The 19357-nt window shown below is 41.8% G+C and overlaps 2 protein-coding genes across 4 annotated transcripts in view; both read left to right on the top strand.

Annotated features, from left to right (window-relative positions):
- NCEH1 (neutral cholesterol ester hydrolase 1) overlaps positions 1–19357 on the top strand; it is an 824131-nt gene that overhangs the window by 98384 nt on the left and 706390 nt on the right. The gene's annotated exons all lie outside the window — the stretch shown is intronic.
- Positions 1014–13494, top strand: TNFSF10 (TNF superfamily member 10). Of its 2 annotated transcripts, none has more exons than XM_050966145.1 (5): positions 1014–1230; positions 5369–5521; positions 8556–8601; positions 9440–9532; positions 10603–13494. In XM_050966145.1, exons 1-5 carry the CDS (start codon positions 1105–1107, stop codon positions 11052–11054), a joined length of 870 nt encoding a protein of 289 aa, XP_050822102.1. In that variant the 5' UTR covers positions 1014–1104; the 3' UTR covers positions 11055–13494. The 2 variants fall into 2 exon arrangements, with proteins under 2 accessions (XP_050822102.1, XP_050822103.1); XM_050966146.1 differs by lacking the exon at positions 10603–13494 and adding an exon at positions 10106–10414.

The raw sequence follows: 19357 nt of genomic DNA, 5'->3' as shown, positions 1-19357 counted from the left end.
TTTCAAGAGGTCTTCACCTTCTTGAAGCTCCAAGAAATCTTGTGGATCTCAGAGCTTAGGGCTGGGGCATTTGCACAGAAGCCCAGTTTCTTAGGAATCATGTTCCAATGGCTCTCTAAGGTCAGCAGTCCAAAAACGCTCCTCAAGGGATAGTCCAATGTGAGGAGGGGAAACCTAGGGTAAGTTCAGGAGGGCAAAGTAAGCAAATCTTATACTGCACACTCTCCGCAGGTTGAAGTTGGAATGATGCTGTGAAGGGCCCCTATCTGCTCCCATATCCTTTTCTCCTCAGCCCTGTCCCTAGATCAAACTGACAGCAGAGCCTGCCAGGCAGCTGAGAACCACTGCTGCTCCCATTGCATGAAGGGCCTTTTTTCAGTTCCTTCTTTTTCCCACCTACCCTGGGCTGTTTTCATTTGTTTGTTTGTTTTGGGTGTTTTGAGGGCGTGGGAGTTGGGGATTTGACCTTGCAGAATGGAGGAGAATAGGATTTTGGTGTTGCTTTTTTATTGCATTTTCAATACACATGAAGAGTCTTATTCTGACCTCACTCCCTCTGATGTAAATCTGGAATAATTCCATTGAACTCAATGGGGTTAGGTTGGTGTAAAACTGGTGAGACAAGCGAATCAGGATCTGTATTAGCTTGTGGCAGAAATTGCAGCTTTACAAGGAACAAAGACAGGGTTGCTAAAAGCTAGCTATTCAAAAGCTATTTAAAGGAAGGACCGTGAATACTATTTAAATGAGGCCCTCCCCTACCCCCCAGTCTATTTTCCAGCAGCATTGCCTATACAGCAAAGAAAGGAGAGCTCAAGGACACACCGGTTTTGCAAACACGAAAGCTGGATTTTTGTGGCTGCACTATTTTCATGTGCAGACTTCAGGATTATTGTTGTTGTGCCTTCTCCCCTCCCGCCGATCCCCATTTCCTGGAGATCAGCCAGCAGGGAAATCCTCTAAGGGGGTGGATGAGAGACAAAGTCTGCAGCCCTGCTCAACCAGGAAGAGCTCCACCTCAAACAAAGCAAACAATAACAACCTCCCTTGTTGCCTCGCTCGCTCTCCCAGTCTGTGTAGCTTCTCTTTGTGGGCGCAACAACCATGAGGCTGCCTACGGCTGGCCCCAGCACTGGCCAGACCTGTGGGCTTGTGCTGATCTCCGCTGTGCTGCTGCAATCCATTTGCGTGGCGGTTACTTTCCTTTACTTCACTAATGAGCTGAAACAGGTAAGTACCACGGCGACGATCTAGGTTGCTGGATCCAGCACTGCTCAATCTGCAGGCTGATTTGGCCAGCCTACAGGCAGTTCCTCATTCTCTGTTTCACTCCTCTCACTCTCACTGCAAATCTAGCCAAGAAAAATCAACGCATCGTGTGTGCCCTTGTCCTGCTCAATGGAAGGTTGTATGGATTCCTGCACGAGTGATCCGGTTCCCACTGACGGTAGTGGCAAAACTCCCTGTGTTTGTAGGGAGCAGGATTGGGCCCTAGCTGAACTTTTGGCAGTGTTTATTATAGCAGGAAAGCCTTAGAGATCCAGCGCTTTTGCTTTCATTGTAGGAGAAGTGGGTTAGGCTGGGTTTGTTTGTTTTTCTGGTTGGCTGGGTTTGTTTGCTCTTTATGCAGAACACGAAGGTCACGAAAAGAGAAGTTTTAAAAACTTACCTTAGACTTTTATTTTTTTCCCCCAGAAACAGAAATGTGCTTTTCATTAATGTTCCAGAGTTGCTCTTTTTTCACTCCAATTTGTGCCTTGTCAGCACTGCTGGAACATTAGTAGCGCTCGGGGCTAGAAGGAGAGTCAGCTTTCTCACCCGAATAGTCACACGCTTAAAAAGAATCCGAACAACACTACTTGCTTTCAGACAGTGACTCATCCTGATAGAATTTCAGGCGGACACAAGCTGATCATTGCCCCCACGCAGAGAGCTGGAGAATGTCTGTGTAGTGGGCTGTGCCTTCCGCACTCTGTAACCACAGGTTCATATACTGGAAGCATCAGCTCAGCCATTTATCTTTTCTTAAGTACGTAATTGAAGTTCCATGCAACGTTTGGCTGGTTGACTTTTGCACAAGACTTTAAAAACCATGGTCCTATATGGACATTCATGACCCCATGGCAGTTCTGTAGGGATAGTGGGTTTGTCTAGGTGTCCATCCACGTTTCCTATCCTGCCATCCCTACTATAGTGTGCTGTCCATCTGGGTGCTCTCCCTAGCGCCAGAGGTGGCTGAACACAAGGAGCATTCTAGGTATATCATTTCTGTAGGGTTTTGAGATCCTTGCATTTGAAAGGTGCTGTATAAAGATAAAATACTATTGCAACCCTTGAATTTACCACCTGCGAAATTTAGTAGTACTCTACTTGCAACTTCTTTTGAGATAGCTAAATCAGATGGTTTGGGAAATTCTTATCCGATGATTCGCACCACTCTACAATCAATACCAGACCTGAGTGTATAAAACTGGGGACCTATCTGCTGAGTTTGTTGCTCTGATAGCTTCATATCTGGTGAAATTAGGGATCTACAGAAACATTACATTTATCTTAAGAAAATAGGTTATACTGTACTGGCGATGAGAGAGAAATGTAGGCAAAGTTGTTCCAACCCTCCTCTACTTGGTTCAAAGTTCTTTGTTACCAAACTTTTGAAAATGAGCAGTTTTCCACAGCACCTTCTCCTAATTGTTTTTCCTCCAACTATGTATGGTTTGAACTTTTGAAAGAGTACTCTACTATCCTGAATAAACCACGTCCAACAATTCTTACCTCAGATATAGCTCATATTATTGCAGGAGAATAACTAACCCTTTTGTGGTGTGAAGGCTGACTCCAGTCCTTTGAAGGGAATTTCTGTTGGGCTGAAAATAGCCTAGGTACAGTATCTGCATAATAATATTATATGGTGTCTCTATTACACATGTCCTTTTTGTTCTCCTGCACACAGATGTAAGGTATTGCTATATTAGACCTGTAAATAGTTTGTTACCTTAATTGTACCTGTGGGTTATGGTTAGTGATATTTATCAGTGAGCCTGGGCCCTCTTTTCCCTTCTTTTTGCTGTTTCATAGTATCTGTATTTCGAGACTTCTGTCAAATAATCCTCACTGTTCAGATGTCAGATCCTTTCAGCAGTCAGTACAAATTAAAAATCTTATTTAATGCTAGGTAATTTTTCTCAATCTACATGGCTAGTTGATCATAAGATGGATAAAGCTTTTTGAACAGCCTAGTTTGGCTTATGGGAGGGGAGTGCTGAAAAGCAGTTACTCAGCCCGGTAGAGTTAATTACACATCCAGGATATAGGAGAGTGAAGAAAACAGACTTCATTGACTTTAAAAGCATAATCCAAATGTTGCCCTTAGATAATGTGTGAAGTTGTAGAAATACTTCACTAATAATACTCCACTTAACATTTCTGTGGCACCTTCCCTCCATGGATCTCAAAGTGCTGTACAAATATCATTTAATTAAGACTCATAATGCCTTGCACCTCCATTTCCTTAACCTCTAAAATGGGGATAATACTTCCCTGCCACACTCACGTTTGCAGAGTGCATTAAATGCTGTAGATGCAAGATACTGCAGCAACACCAGGTACTAGTACAGTAAAGTTATCTCAGGGGCTAGGTGTGTGACAAGTAAGCAAAAAGCAGAAATGGCAGTACTGTTTGCTTCCAGATTGAAGAGAAAAGTTTTGAAGCGCCCTCTCGTTTCCTGGTCCCTAGATCTGGTAGGAGAGTGGTCTGGTAAGGGCTGGTCTACACACAGATTTGGTATCAATTTAATTATGTTGGTTTAAAAACCAACCCCTTCTCATGGATCATGGATGCAGTTACACTAGTATAAAGGTGTATAGCTTATTTCCACCAATTTAAGTAAAGTTCCGAAAGTAAGAAGCCTTATATTAAAAATACTACCCTATTCTGTAGTAATGATCCAAAAGCCTGTAGGGATACTCCTGTCAGTCAGAGCATTTTGCGTCAATGATTATAGAATAGGGTAGTATTTTTAAACATAAGAGAATTCTCTGTAGATGCTGCTGCACAAAGGTCAAGAGCTTGAGGTTAAGTGAGGTAAGATTTGCAGGGTCAGATGGTTGAATTCTCTCCATCCTGCTACAGGGGGAAATCTATGGCTTGCCTCCTTTGTTTTCAAGCAGACAGGAAAGGATGGGAATAGTGGGGGGAGGGGTGGAGAACAGTCCCCCTGTTCTCTGGTGCTGAATGTTCCAAGCTTGAAGGATAGTTTAAACTGTGACATGTTAAGTAAATTAATTTCCAGAGGCAGCAGATTAACAAACAAACAAACAAAAATCCTTTAAGATAGGAATGGTTCAATTTAAACTATTAAATCAAGAAGAAGCAGCCAGTCTGAAGGCTTTGTATGTTCACTAGTTTCTTTCCTTTCCAAACTTTACTGGCATACAGGTCTTAACAGGGGTTGTGGATGATGATGAACCATTGAACTCAATGGGATCAGGAGATCTCTCTAGGCTGCTTAGGTTACTGTGTTCTTACATTAAGCAACAAGTGCCAGCTTTAGTTTTGATAATGCGTTATCCCCTGCAGAAACATTAGAGGTTGAGGAAGGGTTTCATTGTTCACTATATTCTTTACTATTTGAAACTATTTAAACTACTATTTTTAAACTATAACTAGGAAAGTTATTCCTGACCACAGTGAAGACACTGGGACTTTTGCCATTGACTTCAGTGGGGCCCTGATTTCACTCTCTCTCTTTACACATCAGAAGAAGGAATTCTCTCTTTAGTTAGGTGAATGATGTAGAGATGGGCCCAACTCACAAGACCGAGATGTGGAATCAGATCTGAATGCCAGCTTCCTCAAAATTCATAGGGAAGAGGTTTGAATGTGGTCTTCTGGCCCCCTTCCATTACAGAAAATGCCCCAAGCTGCAAGGTTTGAATCTGGGGTGGAATTTGCCCAAAGTGCAGACATGGGGAGGGGGTTAGTAGCTGATATTCAGACTCATCTTCAGTCCTCAGTGTAGGAACTAAATTCTAACAATGTCAGAGCTGATAAAATAATTCTCAGCATTAGTGACGTAGATATTGCAAGTGCATAAACTTATTCAGCTGGGCCCTGGATGTCCAGTTATGACCATATAGAGATAAAAATGTAAGTGTATTCTGCATATTAGGTATCTGGTTGTAACTAAATAAGTATGTAAAGTCAGGATTAACTCTCCTTTATAAAATAAATAAAAATAAATAAACTTGCTGTAGCATATTGGTGTTATTTAGAACAGAAAAGGTTTTCCTAAACACACAAATTTTAGAAATGCATCATATATCTGCATAGTAAGTGAATTTACTAGCTTATTGCCTTCTACCACAGCTCCAGGACACATATTCCAAGAGCGGCATTGCTTGTCTCACTGGGGAAGATCTGGGAACTTTCATAAAACATGTGGATCTAAATGAGAATGAAGAAAGAGAGAGTGACCCCTGCTGGCAAGTGAAGTGGCAACTAGGAAAGTTAATTAAAAAGGTACTTTGGAACTTTCACACAAACTAAACAATGGAGCTTGGTTATAACAATCCAGATGGTTCAGAGAGTTAAGCTCCAACTAGTGAAATAAAATGCAAATCCCAAATTGTTTCCCTGCATTTTAGTGGTCAAATTGCAATTCCAAATATAAAGGAATTCTATCTGCAGTTCTGTCTGAGAACAAAATTTGTCATTTCACTATAAGAGTTTCACTGTATTTAGGAGACAGAAAATACAGGTGACCAGTTATTACTAAGTTCATCCCAAACAGGGGTTCATCCACTAATGTTTGTCTAGCATGCCCACTATTTAGAATGTCTGTCTATCCTTCTCCTCATTTGTGACACAGCATGGAGATGTAGGGCCTGATTTTCTTTCACTCACACTAGCAAATTAGGAGTGAATCCACTCAAGCCATGGGAAATGTAAGAGGTGTGAGATCAAAATCTTGCCCACAGTCCCTGTTATCATAAAGAAAACTACTTTTCACCTCCTGCCTCACAACTGTACAAAGAACAGGTATGTCATGAAGCATTGACAGTTTTATTACAATCTAAACTGGAAATCTCACTCCCCCCATTCCCCACACAGCCTTACCCTTCCAGGTCAGGTGTTGTGTGTCAGCCTTTCAAAATACACACACATACATACTAATAAATTATATAGGCTTATCATTGATACTTTACTCTCACTTTTATCACAAATGTAATTTTGAAGAAGTTTTACTTTGAATAAGGGGTTGCCAAATTGAAAAGGATGAGAAACACTGATCTAGTAAATTAATAGTGATTTAGTTAGCATACAGTGATGCACTGAAGGTCTGTTTTAAATAAAATATTGGCCCAAACTGAAGTCCATGGAGTTACTCCAAATTTAACTGGTATAATTGAGGGCAGAATTTGGTTCACTATATTCACTTAGTAGGTTTCTACAATGGGAAAATTCATAAATATTTTTCTGCACCAGTGTAGTCCTGCAATTATACAACACAGTTGGAGAAGGGCCCTTCACCCTGTCTGCACTTCAACTTCTAACACTGCTACCACTGAGAAGACACTGAGGCCTTGGCTACACTCACACTTTACAGTGCTGCAACTGGGGTGTGAAAAAACACCCCCCTGAGCGCTGCAAGATACACCGCTGTAAAGCGTCAGTGTAATCAGAGCAGCAGCGCTGGGAGTGCGGTTCCCAGCGCTGCACGCTACACCCGTAAGGGATGTGGTTTACATGCAGCGCTGGGAGAGCTCTCTCCCAGCGCTGCAGCTCTGACTACACTCTAGCTAACGCACTACTGTGAGAGCCCCTGATAAGCACAGGCAGGCTGGCTTCTTATTTGTCTCATGGTATGGAGACATAATAAGGTCCTACTGCACGTAACCTGTACTCTTTTCCTGTACTCACACTTCAAAGCGCTGCCGCGGCAGCACTCCCGCAGCGCTGCCGGGGCAGCGCTTTGAAATTCCAAATGTGGCCATACCCTTAGGTATGGCTACACTTTAAACTTCAAAGCGCTGCCTCGGCAGCGCTTTGAAGTGCGAGTGTGGTCGCAGCGCCAGCGCTGCTGGGAGAGAGCTCCCCCAGCGCTGCACGTACTCCACATCCTGATGGGTTTAGCTTACAGCGCTGGGAGCCGCACTCCCAGCGGTGCGGCACTGTTTACACTGGCGCTTTACAGCGCTGTATCTTGCAGCGCTCAGGAGGGTGTTTTTTTCACACCCCTGAGTGAGAAAGTTGCGGCGCTGTAAAGCCCCAGTGTAGCCAAGGCCAAAGGATTCAGAATTTCCTAGAGAAGCAATTGCTGCATATGCATATAGTAGCTGTTTCCCAAATCCATATAAACACTCAGCTAGAAAGAAAGCTGTTCAGTCAATGAAATGCAGATTAAGGTATCCCAGAGCCATTACATTTTGTAATCTCAGTATTCCTTAGATAATGGCAGTGTCTCTTACATTTCCATGGAGATGACAATGCTTTTGTTGTTCTCATGGAGCTATTACGATTGAGGAGCCATCATTGCTTAATGGAAACTATTCCAGTGTATTCAAAATACCCTTCCCATGACTTTGGAACCATGAGTTACAGTGGAGATATAGTACTGGCTTCAAGTGACAGAATATTTTTGCTTAATAAAGAACTAACATCAAAATTACATGAAAATAAGGTGGGATCTGATTAAAACCTCAAGAAAGCCAGGACATTTATGAGTGAGAACTTTACACATGAATCTTAGTTCAAGATGTTGAATGTAAGTTTTGTGATAGACTGCCTGAGAACAGGGTATGAGATTTACTACAGTAAATAAGGGTATGTCTACCCTGCCCACATTACAGTGCGGCTGCAGCAGCGCTGTGACATGGGCAGCCTAGTCACGCTGTATCGCCGGGGGAGAGCTCTCCTGGCGAGCGGTGGTAGCTTTATCGCTGGGAGCTACAAAGCACTTTTCAGTGCTAAAAGTTTTGTCACTCAGGAGGGCATTTTTTCACACCCCTGAAAGACTAAAGTTTTAGCACTGAAAGTGGCAGTGTAGACAAAGACTAAGCCAGATAAATTCCTGCCGTTATTTATATATCAATATTTTTGCCACTGTGAAAATTGCTGGATCTAATTCTCCTCTGTTGTACCAGAGTTAATCTGGAGTAACTCCAGTGAATTATTTCACAATCAAATTTCTCCAGACCTACACTGGAGTAATTGCAAACAGAATCTGATGCCCTGAACACTATATTTCCTCTTATTGAGGGCCAGATTTTCCAAAGAACTTTAACACTCAATTGAATGAGCTCCCTTGCAGTTTGGCCCCAGATATTTAAAATCATTGCAAAACAGTTTGTTGTGAGAAATGAATGATACAGTTTCCTTTTGATGTCCACTTTTATTTACAAATAGGAATAAAATTTGTTTGATGGTCAAATGCTGGAGTTTGTTCAGTTATGTGGCATATAAGAGTGTGTGGAATAGTTGTGTTTCTGGCATCTTTGTCACTGCTCTACTGATTTCCTAGAAAGAAAACAGTTTTCTTTACGTGTGTTTGCAGATGATATCAAGAAACTATGAGGAAAACATTTCATCTGCGGTGAAAGGTATTTTTAATGTAACACATTTATTTAGCACATAAAAAAGAAACTGCGATGGTAGCAGATGTGCAGTGGTTCCATACATGTTTTCCAGTTGTAGAGAATAGTTCCTAATTTCTTACTCAGTTGTACAGTTCTTCTGCAGCAAAGCATGGGAGATGAGTAACAGTTAGTATTAGTTGGTATTCTTTTAAGAGACATATTAAGCAGTCAGGAAATGTGGTCAAGTTATTAGAGCATGGAACCAGGATTCAGGAAAAGTGCCTGGCTTCTGTTCTTGTCTCTGATTCAGTGATTTTATGCAATTCGTTTAACCTCTCTGTGCTTCAGAGAACAAATAGTACTTTGTTGTGCAGCTACATTAATTAAGGATTGGGCACAGCTCTCCTCTGAAACTGATGCACCCCTGGAGGACTATCAGGAAGCATTCTGGCTCAAGAAGTCAGAGGAAATTTTGCTTGAGTAAAGACCACAGAATTTGGCCTTAAAAGATATTTACCCTTTACATGAGCACATATTTATTTTTAGTACAAGGTGTTTGGGCACTGGGGTTTGTTTGTTTTTTGGAGGGGGGGGACTTATAGAAGGCTTAAAAAGGCATTTCAAAGAGAGTATGGGAAGTTCTGAGAAATTTTGACCATATCAACCATTACACTTCAATCTCTCATTGATCTGGTCAAATAAAATATATTGACAAACACATAACTCCTCAAATACTGTCAATTTAGTAATTAGACAGTCACATATTTCCATGGAGATGACAATGGCTTTGTTGTTTCTAATTTGAGATTTAAAATGGTTATTTCTCATCTTCCTGTAACTGAAATGTCTCTAACTCTTCCAGGAACTGAAGAACAGGGGTCTCAGAACCATGGTCACAGAATAGCAGCTCACTTAACTGGAAGCCGCAATAAGAAGAGCTCTCTAACCACATCAAGTAAGATATTTTGCTCTATTGATAAAGGAAGAAAATGGATACAAAATAGGGAAAGGTCACTGAATATGTGTGCTTTGCGATTTTCCAGAAATGAATATTAACTGTTGATTATTCTAGGGAACACTTTTTGATTGTTTCTCATGGACTTAATGCAATTTTTTGGCCAGAAAACAGGGAAAGTTTTAAAAAAATCAAAGATTTTCTAGTTTTGGTCAAAATAATTCTTCAGCTCACTCTAATAGTAGTATCAACCCCACTCAATTTGGGTATCTATGATGCACCTTCTTTCTATGTCTTTAGTTGTTTTTTTTTAATGAAAATTCTTTCTTCGTAACTCTGCCTATCCCATCTGCAGTGTCTTTTTGGAGAAAGATATGTGTCTGAGGGCCTAGAAGCTAAGGCGATAGGCACATAAAAAAAATAGAACAGACTTGAAATTCACACCAGATTTATTGAAAGACTTGCTAAAGTTCTCAAATCTTCTGGGGGAACCCAGGGGTGAGTTAGGATTCTCACATTGTTTTGCTCAGTAGGCACGTGGCAACTTGGATTAATTTTCATTCTGTATTTCAGGCAGCAGTGGGGAAGGATTCAAAGATCAAAACTAAAATGAGCCCCCACAAAGTGATGTGCCGAATTGCTACTTAATGAAACTTGAAATCTATGGGCTGGTCTACGCTACCGCAGTAAATCAATCTAACTAGAGCAACTTCAGTTATGTGAATAATGTAACTGAAGTTGTCGTTGTTAGATCCACTTACCGTGGTGGCTACACTGTGCTGTGTCAACAGGAGAGCATCTCCCGTCAACTTCCCTTATGCTTCTTGGGGCAGTGGAGTACTCAGGTGCTCTCCCACTGCATCAATTGCAGCAGTGCCAATCTACCAGCAAGTGAAGACATACCCTTTACGAGTTATTGGGCCCAATCCTGGACCATCTGAAGCCAATGGATGCAGGATCTGGCCTATTGCTCTTATTTAGTTTTTGAAAAACAGTCTCATCAGCTAAGAGACAGTAGACTTTGTTGCACACAGTATTATTTAGCTGTATATTCTTTTCCCCTCAAATAGATTTCTCATCCAGAAGAGGTGTTGGGCAGAAAATAAATACCTGGGAACCCTCAAGGAAAGACCATTCATTCCTCTATAATGTGGAGTTGAAAAATGGGGAGTTAATCATACCCAGAACAGGCTTTTATTACATCTACTCTCAAACTTACTTTCGATTCAGCGAACCTGAGAACGAGGATTCAGAATCAGATCCGTTGGCACTAAGCAGAAACCCTAAGCAAATGGTCCAGTATGTTTACAAGCTGACGACATATCCAGAGCCTATCCTGCTCATGAAAAGTGCAAGAACTAGCTGCTGGTCTAAAAAGGCAGAATATGGACTTTACTCCATATATCAAGGTGGAGTATTTCAGCTAAAAAGGGACGATAAGATTTTTGTCTCGGTCAGTAACGAGGACATGGTTGACATGGACAAAGAAGCAAGTTTTTTTGGAGCCTTTTTGATCATTTAAATGATTAACAGAAGACCAGACTCCCAAAGGAATCATTTTTTAAATTCTAAGGTGGCAGAGGAGGAAGGAAGTGACTGTGATAATACAGTGACTTCGAAGCAATAGTGGCAATGCAAGAATCCCCACTGTCAATTCATCCTGTAAAAGGTTTGATTGTTCTGAGAAATGATCCAACGGAAGAGCAGCAGGTGGCTACAGCTGCATATGGCTGTGCCTTTTACAACAGCACAGCAGATCCCCAAACATGCCAGTGTTCTAGGACTTGCCAGGATTTTAACGTGTCAAAGGTGAATGGCTTTGGCTAGGATCAGATCAAGTGCAGGCAGGCACTGTCTGAGGTTCCCCATACCAGTCTACCAAAGCCTCTCAAAACCTCATTTATGGCAATCCCTCTGCAGGAAAGGTAGATTTGCACAGGGACTAGATGGAGACTGTATACTTGCATAGGGGATTAGATTGAGGTTGGAAAATGGATTTTATCATGAACGACGCTTTGGACCCTATCCTGCTGACTCTTTCTCCTGTGAGTACTCTTTACATGAGCAGAAGTCCCTCTGATGCCAGTTGGACTGCTCTCTTGAGTGGTAAGGTTTGCAGGATCAGGCCCTACGTTTGAATCTTAAATTTCCTAAAATGAAAGGCTAACAAACAATTAAACTACAGTAGCATTTAAGCACATACCTAACTTTGACATGCGAGTACTCCATTTGAAATCAATGGGATACTCATGTGCTTAAAGTTAAACATGTGCTTAAGTGCTGCATGGGATCACAGCCTGGTTATTTTTGTCTTCATTAGGGTATTGTATAGATGATGGAATGAAGTGGCACAGCAGAGCCATTGAAATCAATAAGTCAAATTATGAGTTCCCAGTACATTTTAATAATCTCATATCTGCGTTGTTGACTAATATTGTACTGCAGAGATATCACCACACTTAGAGCATGTTCAAATATGGAATCACTCTCTACTTAGTGAAAATGAGTATTTGATCCAGAACCCAAGTGTTTTCCTTTAAATGTTGCATTCAGAGGACTACATTATTTGTCTCACATCAAGCAAGACATGATGTGGTTCTTTCATGTTGATTGGCATGATGCCATGGAACATGATATGATGCAGAATAATTAGCTTGGATTTGAAGAAGAACATTCTTATACCTGGAGAGGATACATGACTATCTCTGCTTCAGCATGGGCTGATTTTAAGTTAATACTGTTTAGATTTTTGTTTTATTTGCAGGGCTGTGTGGGAACTACAAAGCATTTCTTTTTCTACCTGAACTGAATATTAGATTTGTCTGCTGTAAGATTAGAACTGTTTTTCAAAAGTTAAAGTTTTGTTAAGAATAAGCAATATAGCCGGATCTTCAGGTAGCACCACTCCAGTCACTTTAGTGGAGCTACACCCATTTACACCAACTACAGATCTAGCCCAAGTTCAGTGGAAAAAACATATTTCTGAAAGAAAGAGGGAGTGAAAGGCAAGTGGGGCAAGGACATCGTATGGACCAAATTATCTGCAGATGTAAATCAACGTAAATAGAATTAAGCCAGTAGAGAATTTGGCCCTATATTTTTGATATAATAAGGTTGCCTCAGGAGTCATAAAATGATGAAAGTCAGCAAATGGCCTTACTTACTTTGTCCATGGCCTACAGGAAAAACAGGTATACCATTCACCCTACTACCTTTTTATGGCCAACCGGAAATGAATTTGCATCAGTTGCCTCACTTGCCTTGTCTATATAAATCAGAAAAGTAGGCACACCAGTCATTCTATTTACTTTACCTATGAACAACAAGAAAAGAATTTACAGCAATCACTTTGCTTTGACTGGTTAGAAGAAAGAAGTACATGCAAGTTGATATTTTGTTTCAGTCTGTGTTTGCTGTTTCTACATGGAGGAAAATACGGTAATTTCGATGGTAACCAATTCTGTGAATTGCTCCACCGCTTACTGGAGATGTTTACTTTGCAGTGCAGTCATATATATTTTTCTCTGCTAGTCTTTTGAAGCATTTTCTCAGAATTCTCCGACTGCACACCACAGAGTTTGTAGCTTTATTTGGTGGCTTCCTAATTTGGATACAGTATGAATTTGCACTAGTTTCACACTGGTCCCCACTGACTTTGATTGAACTGCTCCTGATTTACACTGGTGTAGATACTTCAGGTCTATCTAGCTAAGCGAGGACCAGATTTTGCTGCCCTTACTCATATTACATAATACTTTAGGTCCCAATGCTGTAATGGGAGTACTCTTAGTGCACAAAGTTAAGCCTGAGCGTAGGTGTTTGCAGGATTGAGGCCTCACTTTGGAAGTTGTTCCATTGGTTTTCAGTGGAATTGTTTGTGGAGTAAGGGCTTGACCCTGCTCCCATTCAGATCAGAGCAAAAACCTTAATGGGGCAGGACCAACCCCTTCGGTTGAGAGGAAGACCAGCACAATCTGATACAATCCGATTAGGAAATATACTGTGTTTATTTTTCACAAAACTGACTAATTTTCAAACTACATAGTTCAGTTTAGTTTAATACATTTTCAAAAGAGAATAATTTGCAGAGAACTTTTATCCAGATTTTCTTCCCAATTCTAATTTTTGATTCAGCTAGCACAGTGCTCTTACTTAACACAAGAGTACTACAAGACTGCATTAAACAGCCCCCTCCAGATCCTAGATTCTGTCCCTGGTCCTTCAAAGTCTTATATATGTGCTTTACTTTACAAACTGAGTAGTCCCATAGACTTCATTTCCTGGATCAGGCTCATATTATTTAACTCCTCAGCAACATACTCAACTACAGCATATAAATAAAATAATGGATTTTTTTTTAAAGTCCAGTTATTTTAGGTGCTTATTTAAAAAAAAAATTATTAACTGAGAGAGAATTTCAGATATATTAATTGCAGCCTAAAAGTGGAAACCATACATATAATTAAGAAAAAGTCTATATAACAAAGATCTCAGGGAGACACAGATGGAAAAGGATTTGGAGAAGCCGTAGGGGCTGTGCACAAATTCATAGCTGACAGTAACTTAAGACAGATTCTACTATCTACTACACACAGATGTTTTTCATCATTTTGTCTCTGCAACTTGATATATAATAATGGGCCCAATTTTATTTAGGAAGTGCTCCCAGGCATTTCCAACCTTTTTGCTCTCCATATGTACACATTTTTATGTCACTCCATTCTGGGAGAATATATGTAGCACAATGGGGCAGACTGAATAATCATATTTTATTTCCCAGTAATCCAAAGACACGCTTAGCCTGGTGAAAAACTAACAAGCATTATCTGACAAGGACTCATTTGAAGACAAATAGAGGTGTCTACCATTTCCGTTTGTGGATTCATTCTCTCATTCCCCAAGCCTCGTTACCCTCTTGACTTTCAACAGTAAATGTAGCAAATAGTTCTTTGTGTTCAGTGTGCGTGTGCAGCTGCAAGAACACTAACTTTTCTATAAAAATTTGTAATTTTTGTACATTTTATATAAAATGTTTTTAGTAAATACTTATTTTGTCTTTTCATTATTATGCTTGGTCTTATTATCATTATTATGCTTGGTCTGTGACCCATTGGTCCCTTGAACCCATAACCTGAGCCACATCGAAAACTTTTCTGTTTACAGCAAAGAGGAGCGGACAGAGAGCTGTAGACGGGAATTTGAGACTTTGACAGAGGGAGGCTTACAATGGTGAGGAGGACCCGTAACACCTGTGCCAGCACTGCTTCTGTCTCCTCCACCTGCGCCTGTAGCCAGACAGAGCACCAAAGCATGGATGCTTTTACCCAGATTCTGGTGTGGGCTTGCAAAGACTGTAATTTGCAATTTCCACTTACTGATATCCAGGCTGGGGGTGGCATCCAATGTGAAAGGTGCCTACTGGTGGAATCTCTCAGGCAGCAGGTGGGAGAGCTACAGGAGGAGGTGGCCAGGCTGAGGAACATCTATGTCCATGAGCAATTCCTGGACAGTATCCATGTGGAGACAGCTGATGGTGCTGTCCCAGTTGACAGGACTACTGACACTGCAGTGGAAGAGGAGATGCCTCAGGGTGTACCTGACACACCAGTGGAGGAGGAGGCTCAGGGTGGACACAGCCAGCTGGTTACTTCTAGCAGTGGGCAGTGCTCCACCACTGCTGCGAACCCTCCTGTTGTGGTAAAAGATACAGGAGAGAAGAAATCACCCCCAACAGTTAAGGGGGTGAAGCCTCGTACCCCTAAGGCTGGGAGGTCTGCTGCCACCACTGGTAAGAAACGTAGGGTAGTGGTGGTTGGAGACTCTCTGCTGAGGGGGACGGAGACACCCATCTGTCGCCCTGACCGTTCATCCCGGGAGGTATGCTGCCTGCCAGGGGCCCGTATCCGAGACGTTACAGAGGCTTTGTCGAGGATTATCCGGCCTTCTGACTACTATCCCATGCTACTCATCCATGTGGGCACAAATGATACTGCGAGGTGTGATGCTGAGCAGATGAAGAGTGACTACAGGGCTCTGGGAGTACGGGTTAAGGAGTTTGGAGCGCAGGTGGTATTCTCTTCGATTCTTCCTGTTGAAGGTAGGGGTCCGGGCAGAGACAGATGCATCGTGGAGGTGAATGCCTGGCTGCGAAGATGGTGTTGCCAGGAGGGCTTTGGCTTCCTCGACCACGGGATGCTACTTGAGGAAGGACTGCTAGGAACAGATGGCGTTCACCTTTCAAAGAGGGGAAAGGCCTTATTTGCGCACAGACTGGCTAACCTGGTAAGGAGGGCTTTAAACTAGGTTCGACGGGGACAGGTGAGCAAAGCCCACAGGTAAGTGGGGAACAAGACCTGGGAGATGGGTTGGAAACAGGAGGGAGCACAGGCTATAATGGCAGAGAGGAAGGAGGTTCAGGGCAAAGCTGGGAGGCAAAATCAAACCAGTATCTTAGATGCCTTTATACAAATGCAAGAAGTATGGGTAATAAGCAGGAAGAACTGGAAGTGCTAATAAATAAATACAACTATGACATTATTGGCATTACTGAAACTTGGTGGGATAATACACACGACTGGAATGTTGGTGTGGATGGGTATAGTTTGCTCAGGAAGGATAGACAGGGGAAAAAGGGAGGAGGTGTTGCCTTATATATTAAAAATGTACACACTTGGACTGAGGTGGAGATGGACATAGGAGACAGAAGGGTGGAGAGTCTCTGGGTTAGGCTAAAAGGGGTAAAAAACACAGGTGATGTCGTGCTGGGAGTCTACTACAGGCCACCTAATCAGGCGGAAGAGGTGGATGAGGCTTTTTTCAAACAAGTAACAAAATCATCCAAAGCCCAAGATTTGGTGGTGATGGGGGACTTCAACTATCCAGATATATGTTGGGACAATAACACCGCGGGGCACAGACTATCCAATAAGTTCCTGGACTGCATTGCAGACAACTTTTTATTTCAGAAAGTTGAAAAAGCTACTAGGGGGGAAGCTGTTCTAGACTTGATTTTAACAAATAGGGAGGAACTTGTTGAGAATTTGAAAGTAGAAGGAAGCTTGGGTGAAAGTGATCATGAAATCATAGAGTTTGCAATTCTAAGTAAGGGTAGAAGGGAGTACAGCAGAATAGAGACAATGGATTTCAGGAAGGCAGATTTTGGTAAGCTCAGAGAGCTGATAGGCAAGATCCCATGGGAATTAAGACTGAGGGGAAAAACAACTGAGGAAAGTTGGCAGTTTTTCAAAGGGACGCTATTAAGGGCCCAAAAGCAAGTTATTCCGATGGTTAGGAAAGATAGAAAATGTGGCAAAAGACCACCTTGGCTTACCCTTGAGATCTTGCGTGACCTACAAAATAAAAAGGCGTCATATAAAAAATGGAAACTAGGTCAGATCACGAAGGATGAATATAGGCAAATAACACAGGAATGCAGAGGCAAGATTAGAAAAGCAAAGGCACAAAATGAACTCAAACTAGCTATGGGAATAAAAGGAAACAAGAAGACTTTTTATCAATACATTAGAAGCAAGAGGAAGACTAAGGACAGGGTAGGCCCACTGCTCAATGAGGAGGGGGTAACAGTAACGGGAGACTTGGAAATGGCAGAGATGCTTAATGACTTCTTTGTTTCGGTCTTCACTGAGAAGTCTGAAGGAATGTCTAGTATAGTGAATGCTTACGGGAAGAGGGTAGATTTAGAAGAGAAAATAAGCAAAGAGCAAGTAAAAAATCACTTAGAAAAGTTAGATGCCTGCAAGTCACCAGGGCCTGATGAAATGCATCCTAGAATACTGAAGGAGTTAATAGAAGAGGTATCTGAGCCTCTAGCTATTATCTTTGGGAAATCATGGGAGACGGGGGAGATTCCAGAAGACTGGAAGGGGGCAAATATAGTGCCCATCTATAAAAAGGGAAATAAAAACAACCCAGGAAACTACAGACCAGTTAGTTTAACTTCTGTGCCAGGGAAGATAATGGAGCAGGTAATCAAAGAAATCATCTGCAAACACTTGGAAGGTGGTAAGGTGATAGGGAATAGCCAACATGGATTTGTAAAGAACAAATCGTGTCAAACTAATCTGATAACATTCTTTGATAGGATAACGAGCCTTGTGGATAAGGGAGAAGCGGTGGATGTGATATATCTAGACTTCAGTAAGGCATTTGATACAGTCTCGCATGATATTCTTATAGATAAGCTAGGAAAGTACAATTTAGATGGGGCTACTATAAGGTGGGTGCATAACTGTCTGGATAACCGTACTCAGAGAGTAGTTGTTAATGGCTCCCAATCCTGCTGGAAAGGTATAACAAGTGGGGTTCCGCAGGGTTCTGTTTTGGGACCGGTTCTGTTCAATATCTTCATCAACGATTTAGATGTTGGCATAGAAAGTACGCTTATTAAGTTTGCAGATGATACCAAACTGGGAGGGATTGCAACTGCTTTGGAGGACAGGGTCAAAATTCAAAATGATCTGGACAAGTTGGAGAAATGGTCTGAGGTAAACAGGATGAAGTTCAATAAAGATAAATGCAAAGTGCTCCACTTAGGAAGGAACAATCAGTTTCACACATACAGAATGGGAAGAGACTGTCTAGGAAGGAGTATGGCAGAAAGAGATCTAGGGGTCATAGTGGACCACAAGCTTAATATGAGTCAACAGTGTGATACTGTTGCAAAAAAAGCAAACATGATTCTGGGATGCATTAACAGGTGTGTTGTAAACAAGACACGAGAAGTCATTCTTCCGCTTTACTCTGCGCTGGTTAGGCCTCAACTGGAGTATTGTGTCCAGTTCTGGGCACCGCATTTCAAGAAAGATGTGGAGAAATTGGAGAGGGTCCAGAGAAGAGCAACAAGAATGATTAAAGGTCTTGAGAACATGACCTATGAAGGAAGGCTGAAGGAATTGGGTTTGTTTAGTTTGGAAAAGAGAAGACTGAGAGGGGACATGATAGCAGTTTTCAGGTATCTAAAAGGGTGTCATCAGGAGGAGGGAGAAAACTTGTTCACCTTAGCCTCCAATGATAGAACAAGAAGCAATGGGCTTAAACTGCAGCAAGGGAGATTTAGGTTGGACATTAGGAAAAAGTTCCTAACTGTCAGGGTAGTTAAACACTGGAATAGATTGCCTAGGGAAGTTGTGGAATCTCCATCTCTGGAGATATTTAAGAGTAGGTTAGATAAATGTCTATCAGGGATGGTCTAGACAGTATTTGGTCCTGCCATGAGGGCAGGGGACTGGACTCGATGACCTCTCGAGGTCCCTTCCAGTCCTAGAGTCTATGAGTCTATGAGTCTAAAAGACTCATATGAGTCTATGAGTCTTTTAAGGCTGCTGTAATAACATCTCACTTACTCTGATATCTTGACAGTCAGATGTGTACGGGCCTGATCCAATTCTCAGTAAAGTCAGAGAGTGAGTTTCTCTGTTGACTTCAGTGCAAGGCCCATAACGCCTGTAATTTTGCAGCATTATGACATGAGGAAGTTGCTTCCTGATCCTAACTGGTAACTGGTTGCTGCCCTGAAGCACTGGATTGAAGAAAATTGAAAATCCTTGTATGCCCAGAGACTGTTCAATATTGAGAGCCTTTCTGGAGTGTTTCATCACCTTCCTAAAATAGGCCCATAATTTTAGCCATAGTTATTGTAAACAGAGAATCTCTTCTTAGTCATATAAACATTCAACCCTTTCTATTACCAAACTGCAGCCGGGGACCCACTGAACTCATAGGACAGATTGTCCCTGGTCCTTGCACAGCATGTTGAGAGGGAGAAGGCAGACAGGAGCTCTTCAAAAGGGCAATGACAATTGTAAC

Source organism: Gopherus flavomarginatus, chromosome 8 (assembly GCF_025201925.1).
Source record: "Gopherus flavomarginatus isolate rGopFla2 chromosome 8, rGopFla2.mat.asm, whole genome shotgun sequence".
In the NCBI taxonomy this organism is placed as follows: domain Eukaryota; kingdom Metazoa; phylum Chordata; order Testudines; family Testudinidae; genus Gopherus; species Gopherus flavomarginatus.
The sequence above is the reverse complement of the archived record's forward strand: the minus strand, read 5'-3'. Positions and strand labels throughout refer to the sequence as shown.

What these genes read in the sequence shown, in the direction of transcription:
- TNFSF10 (XM_050966145.1), top strand. Translation starts at nt 1,105, where the DNA reads ATGAGGCTGCCTACGGCTGGCCCCAGCACTGGCCAGACCTGTGGGCTT. An exon ending in TAGGAAAGTTAATTAAAAAG is followed by an intron (nt 5,522 to 8,555) that starts GTACTTTGGAAC and finishes GTGTGTTTGCAG; the next exon opens with ATGATATCAAGAAACTATGA. An exon ending in GAGCTCTCTAACCACATCAA is followed by an intron (nt 9,533 to 10,602) that starts GTAAGATATTTT and finishes CCCCTCAAATAG; the next exon opens with ATTTCTCATCCAGAAGAGGT.